The sequence below is a fragment of the Talpa europaea genome (genome assembly GCF_964194135.1).
Source record: "Talpa europaea genome assembly, chromosome: 11".
Classification (NCBI taxonomy): domain Eukaryota; kingdom Metazoa; phylum Chordata; class Mammalia; order Eulipotyphla; family Talpidae; genus Talpa; species Talpa europaea.
The window spans coordinates 95,818,535-95,834,229 of NC_140078.1; the positions used below are offsets into that span (position 1 = coordinate 95,818,535).

At 52.1% G+C, this 15,695-nt stretch overlaps 1 protein-coding gene across 1 annotated transcript in view; it reads right to left on the reverse strand.

The window, feature by feature from the left end:
- The window catches only part of MGLL (monoglyceride lipase), a 97,114-nt gene that overhangs the window by 10,927 nt on the left and 70,492 nt on the right, over positions 1 to 15,695 (reverse strand). The window contains exons 4-6 of the mRNA XM_084247101.1: positions 12,923 to 13,059; positions 11,266 to 11,376; positions 1,918 to 2,007 (exon numbers count right to left, since the gene is read on the reverse strand). Of these exons, the coding sequence (XP_084103227.1) occupies positions 1,918 to 2,007; positions 11,266 to 11,376; positions 12,923 to 13,059 (338 nt within the window). The remainder of the gene's footprint in view (positions 1 to 1,917; positions 2,008 to 11,265; positions 11,377 to 12,922; positions 13,060 to 15,695) is intronic.

Here is a 15,695-nt window from a genome sequence, read left to right on the forward strand (position 1 = left end):
ATTTGCCCTTTCTGGGCCCAAGCTTCCATCAATGCAAACACTGGTAATAAGACTAACTTTCAGGAGCTGTGGCAAGACAAAAGGACTATGGCGTCTGACACATCAAGGGGGGCACAATGCTCTTGCGTGGCCTGGCGCTGAGACCAGGCAAGGTTTTTTCCGCCTGGAAACTTCACACAGGCAGGAGAAAGTGAGCTGTAAGCAGGCAGCCTGATGCTAACAAAGGTGTCACACTAACAAGACTGGGTGGCTTGTGAGAACCCTCACCACAGCAAACCCCAAGCAAACCCCTGCTTTTGACATTGGAATAGCAGGGCTGCTTCCCCAGAGACAACTGCAGACTTCCCTGACAGCCTGAGCCTGTGGTCCCTTCCTCCACGGCCCTGCTTTAGTAAGCTTGTTAGGCAAACATCGCTTATCCTTTGGAGGCTTTTATAGCTGCAGGGCATCATAGGAAATATCTTAGCTAAGGACGGGCATTAAGACACCCTGATGTTAGAATGGGGGGGTGCCTTTTCCGAACAGATTTCCTCCAGCGGCGTTGCTATTTTTAAAGCTTGGTGGAATGTTCAAAGGGAGACGGAGAGCGAAGGGAGAGGTGCTCCTTCCGCCAGGCTGTGGCTTGGAGTGGAAACCCTGGCTCCTATTTCTTCCAGCAGGAGTCCAGCCTTCAGGCCAGCCAACCGCCTCCTACCTCCTGCTTTTCCCAGCAGGCACGCTGATGAGTGTTTCCACAGACCACCTGAGTTACCTGGGCAGTCAGAAACCACCCCACCCCGGTGAGGGAGAGTGACCGTGGGGTGCTGGCGGGCAGGTGGGCAGGAGGTGGGGAGCCTGCATGCTGCATGGTCCCCCAATTCTTCTATTTTACAATGGAATGCTCCATTATTTCAAAAAATGAGGTAAAAGTTCTAAAATCTGCTACTTTTGAACAAAGGGGATTTGGAATCATTTTGTTATCTCTTCTTTCCTTCCCTTTTGCCCAGATATTTTCAGGTGGTAAGATACACAACTCAGATTGGACCCTGGGGGTTTCATTCTGAAAGATCTCATAGGGCGCTAGCTCTCTCTGGCTCTTTGTTTCTCTCTCTCTCCATTGTCACCCTCCCACAGCTGCCACAAAGATACTGGATTTCACTAGAAATTGTACATTCAAGAATCCAGGGAGCCATTCTGTAGAAAATTGCCTCGTGGAGGTCAAGGAAACCCTGCCCGGAAAGAGGAGGAACCTCTTTCTCTCTGAGCGAACCTGTCACACAGACCTGGGACTGCAAAGCCGGGGAAAAGGCTTCATGATTGCAGATACTAACTGGAAGGAGGCACCCACTCGTGGACTTCTGAATCAAATGGTTCAGCTCTGACAAGTTGTGCAACTTAGACAAGGCATTTAACCTTTGAGCCTCAGTTTCTTCATCTGTGAGATGGGGTTAAATTCTTTCTGCTGGGGTTGTTCAGGTAAAGCTGCTGCTGGCAATTTTGGCCTCCACTTGGGGCAAGTCTGGCCGGGAATGAAGTCAAACCAGGGAATATGAGAGCTGGGAAGAGAGAGGTGGTGCCTGAAGTTGATCCCAGCCATATCTGAAGTCTTAGTTATATTCCCCAAGAAAACTCGCTTTTCACTGAAATCACTTTGAGTTAGGTTTCTGCTACTTGTAACCAAAGGAGACCAAGCAGATTGACAGACCCTACTCTGGCTAACTCCTTTCCATGTTTAGGGAACACTCAGACATCACAACCACCAGCCTTTCCCACTCAGTCCTGAAGCCAAATGATACCTCCACATCTTCACAGCCCCCTCACTTCACGCAGGTCCTCGGGCACAGAACACGGCAGACAAAGGGCTAAGACTCGAATCTCCCACGAGGGCTGCTCTCCCACCAGCCACTGACTACCCTGGATTTTCAGAAAGACTCTTACCTCTGCCTTATTCCGAGAAAGCACGCTGGAGTCGATCGGGCCCAGGGACATGTTTGGCATGACAAGGTTGAGAACTTTTGCAGCAAGGACCTAGCGGGGAAGGAAAACAAGGGGTGTGAACGCAGTGGGATCCATGCCCAGCTCTGCCCACGGGACAGTTTACAGTAAATTTAGGAAAGTGACACCCAAACTGAACATCAGCCAGGTTCCCTTCCCCAGGCTGAACACCCAATGACTCTCCCTGCTCTAATTCAGGCAGCCTCTAGCCGGGCTGGCTTGGCTCCGCATGGGGTGGGCCGCCATGGCTGATGGTGGGGATGCGATGTCTGTTTTTTGCCTGCTCTGGACTCTGTGCTGTCGCCCTCCCAGTAATCCCTCATCGGTTGTAACATTGATTACTTGCAGAGGCTGCCTAGTTAAGCTCCTGTGCACAAGCCACTCTTGTGGGGATGGTAAAAATACACGGCAGGAGCAGAATCACCCGATCACCTGAGAGTGAAGCAGGACAGCTTGGAAGGACCCCAAGGAGCCTGCTGTGATCAGAAAGCATCTGTTGATTGTCCCGGTTTTTCTTGGCAGGAGTCAGCAATAGTCACCAGTCTGATTAAGGGATGTGTGGCAGAGGGAGAGAGACCTGATTTGATTCCTGGCTGTACTGCTTGTGCACTTGGATGTGACATTTGAACACGTTTCCTTAGCTGCCAATGGGGATCACTGTGTGTAAAATCAGACACACGGTAGGAACTTAACCCATGCTCCTTGAACTTGGTCCTGATTCAGGTACAAGCCTTCCCACCCCACCTCATGTCTCCTGTTGGCCTGGTGTCTACCCGGGGGGCTGCTCTCATTTCTGCCTGTGCACAGACACTCGGGGACCAAAGATGCTATTTCACAAGTGAGCTGTGAAATACTGAAATTAGAATCATATGGAAGGTGGCAAGCAGTGAGATCTCAGTCCACGCTGAGGGCACACATCACGCGGCAAAGATGTGATGTCCCCTTGGCACCCTTCATGGCATGAACTTATTCCTGGTTGCAATCTTTTGGGGGGTCAGGCACAGTCACAGGTGCTCAGTGTTTTAATCGTGATACAAATGCCAGGGTGAGGTTTTATCCTAATTTAACAGACAAGAAAAAAGGCTCAGCACCATACCAACATGGTCAGCTGAAAGAGGGAGAAGGCCCGGTTGAGGCCCTTGTTTCCTCCATGCCACCACCTTCATGGTTCGCTCCCTGCGTGTATGAGTGCAACTGAGGGGCCTGACCTCTCCTGCAGATGATCAGAAACAGCAGTTGCTGGTGACATTGCTGTCCTGCCCGCCCCCCTGCCACCTCCCATTATACTGAGGGCTGCAGAAAGCTTCTCTGACTTGCACAGGCAGGATGCAGCCTGACAACAGACCTGGTTCCCAGGCCACGGGGCTGAGGCAGAGCTCAGAAAGGGTTTTGCTCCTCCAAGAACACACTACACAGGAACCTGTTCTGTAGGGTCAACAGTACTCAGGGCCAAATGGTACCCCTCTGAGACTTAGCACTCACTGCACCCCGAGCTTGGAGTCTAGGCACAGCAGACCCCATTCATGTGGATATGCGGCCCTCAATGTGGCAGGCCTAGTATAGAAACACAAGGAAATCTAACGTGAAGCACCTCAAGTCAGTCCACAGCATCAGAAGCCTCGTGGGATGGACACGGTGTTAGGCAAGGTCAAGGTAGTGTTGTGGGCTAGCTCTGCGGGCGAGCACTGGACTGGAACGGCTTGGAACTCTAGGAATTGTATGGAAATGAAGGATTTGGGGGTTTCCAAACATGGGTCAAAGGTCTGCACGTTCCAGAGGAACTGGGGCTCCTCTAGGAGCCTGAATTCAGAAGTCGGGATCTGCTTTCAAAGAGTAAGCCGTGTAGGAATGACAAGAAACAGCACATATAAGGCATGCACTGCTGAGGCACAGAGGCAATGGGCTTGGCCCCCCGGGGTTTCACAGGGTTCCAACCCCACAAGGAAGGTGGTCTTTATGAACTTATCTCTTCAAGCAATAGTGGTTCAAGGGTGCTATTATTCGGGAGAAAATTAATGTGTATTTCAAAGTTTGTTCTCTGAATGAACCTGGGACCTGACAGTGGACTCCGAATGTGACCCTGCCATGCCCTTCCCAAGGACACGGCTGCTTCCCACCAGTCAGCTTCTCACCCATTCCTAGATTTGATGGTCAAGAGCCAGAAAAAGGCACAGGCACATCTCACCCCAGCACTTGCCCTGCAACAGGGTGAAGGAGACAGCACAGAGATGTGCTCATTTGCCAACAACTTATGGTTTGCTGCCCATCACCCGGTTTTTGCATGGACTTGAGCACTTAGGTGCCAGTTGTTTGTGAAGAGACAGTTATCTTTGTTCTTGAATTTATGCTCTTGCCATTGGCACCTCTTAAACCAAAACATTTTTACCCAAAATGTCAAGGCCTCTATTTCCACTCAAAACTTAGGCTTAGCAATGACCAAAAAATAATAATAATAATAATAATAATAATAATAATAATAAAACAAAACAAACAAAAAAACAGTGCTGTGGCTCAAACCATCCTTGCTCAGGTTTCACGGGGCTGGGAAACCCAGAAGGACTCTACCTCCAGAAGAAAATCTCAGAGAAAAAACTTGTTGTATTCTCCCTCAGAAAGCAGGCTTTTCTTCCTCCATTAATTAACTGGGGAAATTTCTGCAGTGAAAGGGAGCTTTCAAGAAGAAAGCTTCACAGGAAAAATCAAAGAGGACAGCAATTTCCAGAGAAGCATTTGCTTCATAAAATGAGTGGTGCAAGGATTTGGTCCCTAAAGGAACTAAATAATTAAAGGCAGCTGACCACCAGCCAAGTCCTAGTGAGGACTCACCCTCCTCTGCCAATGTCCAACCCCCCAAAGCACAAACAAGAGACATGGCAAGGACGCAGGAGGCTCAGGACTGGAGATGGCAGGTGCCTAGGCCTCTGCATGTGTCCAGTGAGATACTTCCCACCAAGAGGACTCACAGGGTATAGCTGTTCTCACTCCTGGTGCTGGTGGGTTCAGGATGGGTGACTGTGCCCTGAAGGATCAGCTCCCAACAATACACTTCATGGAAGACACTGGCGTCCTAGCAACTAGAACTGGCTGTCCAACCACAAATATAGACAAGGCCTCAGACCCCACCAGGAATGCAGCGTGCAGATCCTGCAGCCTTTCCTTTGTTCTGCATGGCCATATCCTGGCACTAAATGCTGTGGGATGTCCTCCCGAGGTTTTACAGGGAGGTGGATGCTAAGCCCTGAGTGTGAGTTAATGCCAGAGTGTGCAGAGAGGCACATGGAAGACACACCAGTCACAGGAAGAGAAAACTGTAAAGGTAACTTCTTAAATCCAGGGTGTCCTTTCGGCCTGTGGCCCCTCCTTCTTCCCAGGAAGACAACCCTTCATTTCAACACTGTTCCTTCCACCCAGGTAGTATATTAGCAGGGTACACAGCGCACCCATCCAGCCTCACCTCTTCTGGATATTCTAAGGTCTCCCTATCCTTGCGTGCTCCTCAGACAAGCAGCAGCACCAGGAGCTCCTGGGGACACTGGGGCCTGTGGGGTTAGGATCTTCATTTTCACAGAACCCCCAGGACTTAGTTGTGTGCCATGAAGTCGTGTGTGTGTGTGTGTGTGTGTGTGTGTGTGTGTCTCAGACACAGGTTCTCTGATTACCTCTTAACCCTGAGAAAGAATAACTGAATTGTCTGAGGTAGCACCCTGATGTCAGCATTTTTCAAAGCTCCTGAGGTGATTTCCATGTGCAGCCAACGCAGAGACAGTGCTCCTGATGCTGGAGACAGGACGTGGGTGGAGAGGGGCCATGATAGGGATGTTTGGCCCTCCCTGACCCTCCCGTTCTTTTTTTCTAAACCTGCAGGGTAGGTTCCAAACCACATTTCTGACAAGACTCAGTTGGTTAGAGGGAAATCTTTTGATGACAATAATGTTATGACCTATAAAAAAACCCAGGAGCTTGGCCTCTTCCCCACAAAAGACCCTGAGTGAGTCCTCAGGAGGGGCAGGGCACTTTGAACAGTTGCCAAAGGCATTCCCTTTCTCTGCTGTTTAGGGTTTGCTTATTGCATTAGGAGGAGGAAAGGGTAGGATTGGAGAAGGAAGCAGGATGCAGGAACAGGAGATGGCTGTGGCCAAGGACAGAAGGGCCAAAAGCCAGGAGGCCGGGGGACACCAAGAACCTGGGCAACCCCACACCAGAAAGATCAATTTTGTCCAGGTTGCCCAAGTGGCTGCTTCCTGTCATCACCTCCCTCTGCCTCCACCATCAGCAGTGAGCGCTCCCCTAGCTAATTCCACAAGAAGACAAAGGAAGCAGGTAGAGGTGTGAGGGAGGGGGAGGCTCACCCATAAAGTACGTGGACTCCAAGTATTTACCACTCTGAATGCTGGTTCCATCAAGTTTTTCAAAGTCTTCGAATAATCCTGTGGGAGTGTGAAGAGAGCCTCGGATCCAGCTCAGGAGAGGGGTGAGCTGGTATGAACCCCCCTTGAAGAGAGACCTCTACCCTCATTAAGACCCCAAAGGGTTCAGTCAGCTTTGGGCAACCTCAGTGCTTAGTGAGGCGCACTTGACAGGGACAGATCTCACCACAGAAGGACAATCGCTACACCCAGCAACGTGGGACTCAAACTCTGGTTCTGAATCCCTGAGAAAGTCTCTGGTGCTCAGTTTCTTCATCTCTAAAATGGTGGAAATAAGACAAACCTCGAGGCATTGCTGGGAAGGTTACATACGACCTAGTTCCCACACCGCTCGTCCCAATGAGCTGCCCTTTCAGCTCCTGCTCACGAACAGGCACCGGCCGAGTGACCAAGTGGGCAAACACCAGTGGAAAGCGTGTGACCTGCAGCTTTCAAACAGATGTCACCGTGACAGTTAGAAACCCAAAGTATTTCACCCACCAAACAGGACAACTGCTCCACAAGTGAGGTCTGTCTCCTGTGGAGCAGAGACCAACCGAGCGCGTCTGTCCTTGCCGTGCCCTTGGGGCACTCCTGGATTAACTGCAGTGCCATCACTTTAAATACTAGAGACTCGCACAAATGCCTTTATTGATCAGAATGGTCTTAATGGCTCCCTAAGATCATTTTTAAGCTTCTGCCAGCGAAAGACTTGACATGAAGGAGGTAATTACAACCCCTCTCTTCTAAAGTGGCTCGAGCCAGTTGACCTGTGCAAGGGGCGGCTCCAAGTTCACACCATCTGTGCAGGCAGCAGCTGGGCAGGGGTCAACAGTCAATCCAGATTTGCTGGGGCAAGGGCAGAGTGCCCCCTCAGACAGATGTAGCCTGCCCTGGGAAGGCTGGGCACTTGTTGCTGATGCATGCTCAGTGTCTGATACGTAGCCGAAGCTCCCCAAAACGTGTCGGGGTGATGATTTGTTTCTAGACTCCTAAATGTCTGGAAGCATGTGCCTGAAGGTCAGAGGTAACACTGTTGCTGCCAAATGGGCCAGTTCATGATCACAGCTAAGTCCAAGCTCCTGGGTCTAACTTCACCCAGGTTGGGAAGAATGGCAATTCCCCATGTTCCCACCATGTCCGCACCCCCACCCCCATACACACACACACACACATACACACACAGCTCCAAGGGCCTTCTATTGTAGATCTGGGTGCTGAACACAGATGAACGACATTCAGACAGGAAGTGAGCTAAAGTCAAGGGCAATTGAACTTGGGGCTGTTTCAGGGTGAAAGGAACTGTCCTGCCATGTTCACCAGCCCACCTGCAGCTCAAGTTGACCTTGAACAAGATAATTGGCCTCATTTCCTTGTCTGCAAATTGGGAATAACTTTCCTTCCTTACAGAGTGGGGAGGGAGAGGAACTGAGACAACGTGTGTCACGCACGGAGTGCTAGGTTCTGAGAGCGGCCACCTCCTTCTCCCTACTTGGCAAGGTGCCCTGGTTGCCGGGAGTGGAAGCATCTGGAAGCACTGGGTTGGCTGCTCCATCTGGAACTCTGGAGTCCAGGGGACGCCTCTGGGCAACAGCCGGAGAAGGTCATTTAGAGGATTTCCCTCCTATCAGGCTCTGCCCAGGAGGATTTCAGGTCATGCCCTTCCCACAGCTGGCAGAGAAAGGGTTTCTGCAGTCTGCAGTTCTGAGTGTTTCCCAGGGATGGAGTCCAGTTGGGTGGGCGACCAAGGGCTTCCCCTCTGAACCAGGGTTTGCTGCGGCCCTGCCTTTCCCAGGCATGGGGCACTGAGCTAATCCCCACAAAATGGCCTTATAAACTGTATTGGATTTTTGATTCTAAATTTCTCCCACTGTCATCCTCTTGAACAACCACATTCTTAGCACAGTGTTTAGGGACCAGAAGCCTCTGTCCCTCTTGTCTCTTTTCTAGACTAAATATATCTCAGCTCATTGAAAATACAGGGTAGAGCTAAGAAGCAGACTCGTGCGGGATGCAGAGAGGATCTCTCTGCTCAGATTTCAGGGGCCGAGGGGCGCACCTTTCACACGTCTGTCTCCTCAAGGTCTGGGAATCCCACGCTGTCCACTCCAGTGACTCCAGGGCTCCCTCTCCCAGGGACTTGGTGCCATGAAACTGTCCAACAGTTGATGTGCAGAGCTCTGGTGGGGGAGTCAGAGGCCAGGCCTGGAATCTGCATTCCGCAGCTGGGAACCCTGACAGCCTGACGACCCAGGGAGGCCCCCTTCTTGGCCTCAGCTTTCTCAGCCAGAGGTGGTTTCTAGGAGTCCGTCCATCTTTAGGTACGTGAGTGCAAACAAGTGGCAATGACCCAAAGGCTGGGCAGCAGGATCTCGTGTAGCCCAGGCCCCACCCCACACAGGACCCCGACAGTCCTGATGGGGGAGGAGCACCTAGCGGACTCGCTGAGCAAATGGACCCCATTAAACCCAAATCCTGAAAAACAAACAAGCCAACCAAAAGGCCAAGAACAAGCAGAACTGCAGCGCGCGCGTGCCGTGTGTGAAGTGGAGGGGCGGCAGCTACGGGAAGCTCGGCTGACACTGCCGCCCACCCCCGCCGGGAGAGACGCTTGTCACTCTGCGCCCTCTTCTTTCTTTTGAATTTTGAACCATAAAATGAATTATTCTTCCAATGTTAAAATTAAATTTAAACAAGATTCTGTGAGACTCTTTGAGAAAGGTTGTCAGACACGACTAGCAGATGCGTGGAGGGTAATCAAGTCAGCGCAGACAAAGGAATCACAGACACTGTCAGTCAAAATTGCCTAAGACCCAGGGGGCAGCAACAGATTTTTGGGGCAGGGGTGAGGGGGAGAGATCCCCGGGTCTGGGGGCAACAGGAAATCTAATTTGTCTTGGTTAATAAGAGGAGACCTGCACACCCCCCACCCCAGGGACAGCTGGCTCCTGATTTGACAAGGTGATCTATGAGCACAGGGCTTGGAAAGGTCACGTTGGTGGCTTGCCCAGAAGCCCTGCCTCTGCCAGGAGCCTCGAGGGCCTGGGAGGAGACCTTGTTGGCTCCACCTCTGGGCCCAGCTGCCACGATGCCCCTGGTACACTTTCTCTGAAAAATCCCACCACAGTCCCTGGCTTTTCTCTAAGGGAAACATCATCTGCAGAAAGTGTGCATTTTCATTAGGGAAACATCCCATCACACAGGTCCAGCCATGCTGGCGCGTCGCCCATGCCTGTCTCAGAGTTCTTGTCCATAAAAGGCAGGCTGCGGCCTCTTCCGGGGCGATGATGGCAGGGAAGCCAGGAAATGCACTGAAAGCACAGCACAGGCCCAGGGCGCTCCCAGCCAAATAAATCCCCACGATCAAAGCGCACGGCTCTCGGGGGATCATCCCTCTCCTCATGACCCTGGCCTTGCTTCTTCTGCAAGAGGAGACCCTCTGAAAGATTCTGCCTCTTGTCATATAATCACAACCATGACGAGAGATGACCAGATTGTGCCTCCTTTCGCACATTTAAATGACCAAGAAGCAGAGCTGTTGTGCGTTACCTGTGGCTGTGAACGACCTTGCGTCGTGCTCCCAGCCCCACTACTGGCCAACGCAGGGCTGAGATTTACTGACGACAGTCGATTGCAGTACGTCAGTGGTGATTTCCGCAAAATAGCATATAGCTCAAAGGGGCTACCTGTTTTCATTCTTTAGCAAATTAAGTGTATCGTGTTCTTTGGTTAAACGAGCAGATAGCTCCAGATTTTACTCCAGGTTTCACGTTTGCCCAGCTTGTCCCCAGTTCAAATCAGCAAGTTTCCTGATTCTAACTGGGTGTCCCCTGTCCATGTTGAGGGTCGGGATTAAATTTGTGGACGTGGGCTGACGGAAAACTTTTAGGATTTTTAATAAAGTTTCATCCTGTACTGTGCTCCCCTGTTCGAGGAGAATACCACTGGGGGAGCACACCTAGTGTCATTATTTAAATGGCCCTGATGTTATCTGATGGTAAGGCTAAGGAAAGGAGGGCAAGCCCATGGGCTATCCAGTCCCCCGTGGACCTGTGACCCCTCACCCGGCCTTGGGAGAGAGGGAACAGGGATACAGAGGTGGGGATTTGCCACCTTCACTCAGTTACGGGTTCTCTTAAACCTGATATCCCCCAAGGAGAGTCTACACCCACAACAGGCCAGCACCCACACCTACAACCACACCGCCCTGCAGAGGTGGCTGGGTTCATCTCCTTCCTCAAGGAGCCAGGCACCCATGCTGCTTCCAGGCAGCATCTGCTCCTCTCTTTTGCCTCATGAAAGTAGCTCAAAGCCCTGGCACCCAAGGATGAACAGAAGCGCTATCATGCACTACCACACCTGGAAAAGCAAAGGGGAAAGTGAAGAAGGGGTAGAGAGGGACCACCGAGGGGTGGAGGGGGACCACCGAGGGCTGGAGGACCACCGCGGGGTGGAGGAGGACCGCTGAGGATTCCACTCCAGGCTGCACCTACAAATTGCCTACAACGCCATTGGCTCGCCCGGAGCTGTTGCTGTTGCTAAGTAGACAAACAATCAATGACACACAGCACAAGCCTTGCATGTGACTTGTTAAAGGTTACTTTGCTGGATTCCTAACATGTGTGACCTTTTCTCCTTTTAACATTCATCAGTTAAGTAGGCACAAGCAGGAAGTCATCTTTTCCTTTTGTCTTTGGGTGGGTGGGGGGAACACCCGACTTTTGGAATTACAGAACCCCGGTGGCAAAAATATTTGATATTTGTCCAAATCTTAACACAATTGTGCGGAGGTCCAAGAATGAACTTTGGCCCTTTTACCCAGATCTAGCGACGGTGGGTGGATGCTCAGGGTCTGGGAGTTTCACAGAACTGGAAGTCAGTTTACCTTAAAAGTTGTTGCGGACTCAGGATTGGCGATGACCAAAGGCGAAATTAGGACCATGCCGGAGAAGTGGCCAGGCCTCTCCGCAGCCGTGAGGATGGCGATGGCACCTCCCTGCAAGGCAAGAAGAGCAGAGTTGCTGCGTGCTGGCTTTCACCAGAACTCCAATTTCTTTCTTTCTTTCTTTTCTTTTCTTTTTTTTTTCTTTTAAATACAAGAGCTGGGTACAGGCCAGAGGCATGGGAGGGTGAGAGGACTCACCAGAGACAGAGCGGGGAGCAGAACAGGCAGACGACCAAAATACACTGCTGAGGGGGGCAGCAGGCGCAACAGGAGAGGTCTGCCTCACCATGTGGGATTCTCCCCAGCTGGCCGGGATTGAACCCACACTGCAGAGGCTGCAAACAGCTTCACAGCGCGGCGCTCAACCCGCTGTGCCACTGGGGAAGCCCCACCAGAACTCCAGTTTCTAGCGGGCACCATCAATGAGCTTCTAAGCTGTGGTCCTGGCCGAGCGCCCTGAGAAGGTTTACCTTGGAATCGACACCTTCGAATGTTGGATAAACTGGCTCTGCAATTATTTTATTACACATTTTTTTTCTCTGGGTTTTCCGAGAGCAAATATTTCAGAGAGATATAAATAAGGTTCCTGCCTGTGGGCTGCAAGTTAAACAATAACACATTCCTACTTCATTTCAAGCCCAAAGCTGGCAGACCCCCAATTCATCCATTCCATCAAACTTATTATATATTTTTTATAATATGATGATAATGAGAGATTGCTATACTTTTTTCCTGGTATCATTAGAGATTCCAGAAACTTAGGTTCCAAGAAACAGTGAATGTGGATGGTGCTAAAGGCATTCAAGGAGGCCTTGGATGTTTGCTAACCAGAAGGTAATGTGAAACAGGGGTGGAAGCTGCAAATGCTTACAGGGGCCAGGCAAGTTAGAAAAATGTTGGCCAGGGGGATAAAGGAGTCAGTCAGAGTCAGGTTGGGGGGATAAAGGAGGTGGAGACCTGGTCTGAGTGTAAAGCTTCCTGGGCACTCAAATTCAAGCAGTTGGGAGAGTCTGCAGGTGTCCTAGGTAGATCTGCCCTGGGGGAAGTCAGTCTGAGGACCTCAGATTTAAAGATTACACTTGGTTGATTCTTAGAGGATTTTATATGTTGAATGACCTGTAAGGACTTTTTCTATGGGGAGCCTTTGTCCCTGTAGAGCTGGGATGTCTCCTGGGCTTCTCACTGACGAGGACCACCCCACTCTGAGACAAGGCTCTGCAGGGGACAGAAGTGGCCTTGGGAGCCTTACCAGGAAACAGCACCAATAGGCCCTGGGCATGAAAAATAGATGTTTCCCCAGAGGCTCCACATGGGAATTCCTCAGAAAGGACCAGGGCGCGGGGACAACCTCTCGGCACTTCAGGCCCTGACGGAAAGGAATGGCCGTGGCTCTGCACTCTCTCTGAGGCTGCCTCCGGGACTGCGCCTGGCCGTTTCCTAAGCTCTAAGTTGCCTAGAAGTGCAAGTGTAGAACGTGCAGGGGGTGTGCCAGGCTGGCTGAAAACAGGTGGGCAGCAAGAAGGGCCCCTTCTCCATCAGGGGGTTCCAACAGCAGGCTGGAGACCAGGCCTCACGGGGGTCTCTGTGGTCTACTTACCATGGAGTGGCCCAGCAGGAAGACAGGAAGCCCCGGATAGTCTTTCTGCATGACATCCACGTGCTGCAACACATCCCTGATGAAAACGCTGAAGTCTGACACTACCATCCTCTCCCCTTCGCTCTGTCCATGGCCAACTGGAAGGGAAAGGGAGATGAGAGTTGCCATTACAAGAGGCCGAGTCCTGCCCAAGCTCCGAGGTTCCCTCCTCCTTATGACCAGATGTGCTTATGAAAGACCTGAAGGCACACCTCACCTAACCCCTTGCAACTCTTGAACATGGGAGTTCGCCCTTCCTCCAGCTTGTAGGTCAGGGGGCTGTGGAACAGCGGTTAAGGACAATGTCCACGATCACACAGCCCAGGAGTGATGAATCAGCATGTACATACTGCCGGGCCCAGCCACACAGCCAGGGATCCTCCTTGAGGCCACATTCGAGGAAGACAGAGCGGACAGGCGCAGAGTCTCCGCAGCTGACTTTCTGCTGGAGCGGGCTGCTGAGGCTCGGGATTTCCCTGGGTTTCCCCAGCTCCCGGACCCAACAGATGGGCTTCATGCTAGCCTTTCATGGGGTAAACTGTTGCATCATGACCTCGCTTTCCAGGTTTAGTGACAATAATATGCCATTTTTTAAAGAGCAGCCAAGAGAGCATGCCAGGAATCTTCTCATTGAAGCAGCAATAAAATTAGGTCACGTTCTATCCTTCCCAGAGTTTATTATCTGTCACCTCGCCATGCTGTTCATTTCCCTTGTTCTTTCCTTAGCGTCTCTCCACTTTTCCCTCTCTGAAGGACATCAGTCACTATAGAAACAACATGCCGGCTGCCGCTTCCAGAGCCTGCCTGAGAGCAGATGATGTGCCGGTTTAAAAATCGCACAATGGCAAGAGCGCTTACAGAACAGGGCCCACAGGGCGAGCATCTCCCAGCCCCCTCCTGCCACCTCCTCAAGGACTCAGTTACCAGAAATGCTGGTAATGGCACTCACTTCACAGATGGAAAGGGTGAGGCTCCTGCCTGCCTGGACCTGGCTGCTGCCCAGACCTCAGCCTCAGAAACTCACTGCGGCCAGATCACAAACTGCACCCCGACTGTCCCCCTTCGCCCACTGCCAGCTCCACTGGCCTCTCTGACCACTGCACACAAGCCAGGGGGCCCTCTCGGATATACCCTCACTTCCCCTGTGAGGAATCCTCTGAAGATTCTTTTCCCTGATTAAATTTATTTTTACTTTTTATCATGATAAACTATTACACAAAGTCACCCTTCTTAACCGTTGTTCTCAGTGTCCAGCTCAGCAGTACGAAGCGAACGGACACCGTGCAAACACCACCATCCAGCTGGGGAGCTTTCGCCTCTCTCCCGGCTGCAACGCCACGCTCACTGCTATGGACGGAACCAAATCCCCCTCCACGCTGCGTGTTAAAGTCCTCGTCCCCTCTAGTCCAGAACGTGACTGTATTTGGAGATGGGCTCTTTCAAGATGCAGTCAAGTTACAGTGAGGTGGGCGGCCCTACTCCGCGTGACCAGCGTCCTTACAGGAAGAGGAGATGAAGACACGGGCCCCCACGGCGGGAAGCACGCACGGAGGAGAGACACACCTCCCCGCCGGGGAGACAGCCCTCCAGAGAAAGCAGCGCCCTGATCTCAGATCTCCACGCCCAGACTGCGAGGCAAAGAACACCCACCGGGACAGCAGCCCCGGCTGTGGCGCTGTGTCAGGGCGGCCCGAGCCAGGGGACACGGCGTGAAACCACCACCCCAGCCCCTTCCCCTTCAGCTGCCGCCATCCTACCGCCCTCTCCCGAGCCACTCTTCTAAGTCTCCGTGTAAGCGGGTCGTACGGTAGGGGAGCCCAGTACAGCACTGGTCACTTGGCTGAGTGTCCTCAAGTCTCCCCCATATTGTAGCAGTGTGGGGCTTCCCTCGCTTTCCAAGCCTGGGCAAGACCGCGTCGCACGCGCAGAGCACAGTCCGCTGTTCCCCTCACCCCGATGGCCCCTCGACTGCTTCCCCTTTTGGTGATTATGATTAATGTGCTGTGAACACGGGTGTGCAAATATCTGTTCAAGTTCCCATTTTCATTTCTTTGGGGTGAAAACCCCAAAGTGGTATTGTTGATTACAGGGTAATTCTGTTTAGTGTTTGGGGGCATGACCCCGAGTTTCCACGTGGCGTAGCCTTAGCACAGCCACAGCGGCCCTGCCAGCGGTTCCCTGAAGGCCTGGGGGAGCGCGCGCCTGAGAGCCGGGCGCCACACTAGGGCCATCTGGGGACCGGCACCTCTTCACCAGACTCCACCCCAGACCAACTGCAAACATCTCCATTCTTCCCAAACTGGTGATGCTACCGCGAGTCCAAGCAAGTAATGCTGGAAATACGGGTCCATCCAACCTGACCTTCCTCAGGTTCCCCCCCCTTTCCTAGAAGCGTCCTGCAGCCTCAGGCTCTTGCAGGGTTTCCCTCTGACTGAGGCTGATTTTTCCTGATCCTTGTCACTCCTGGTCCAGCTCTTCCTTTCTCTCTCTCTTTCCTGGCTGGGCTGGTCTCGTCCCTCCAGGGGATCAATAAATTCCTCCCTCCTCCATCCTCCAGCTCAGCCACCACTTCTTTCTCCCTTTCCCCTCAGTCTTAGAGAGACGCACACTCTTCCCCGACCACCCTCTCTCCAACCTGGCCAGGTCTCCCCATCTCCCCCGCTTCTTGCCCAGCTACATCCAAAGGCCTTTTCTCCATCTTCACTCCTCTGGGTTCTGGCTCCCTCGGGCTATG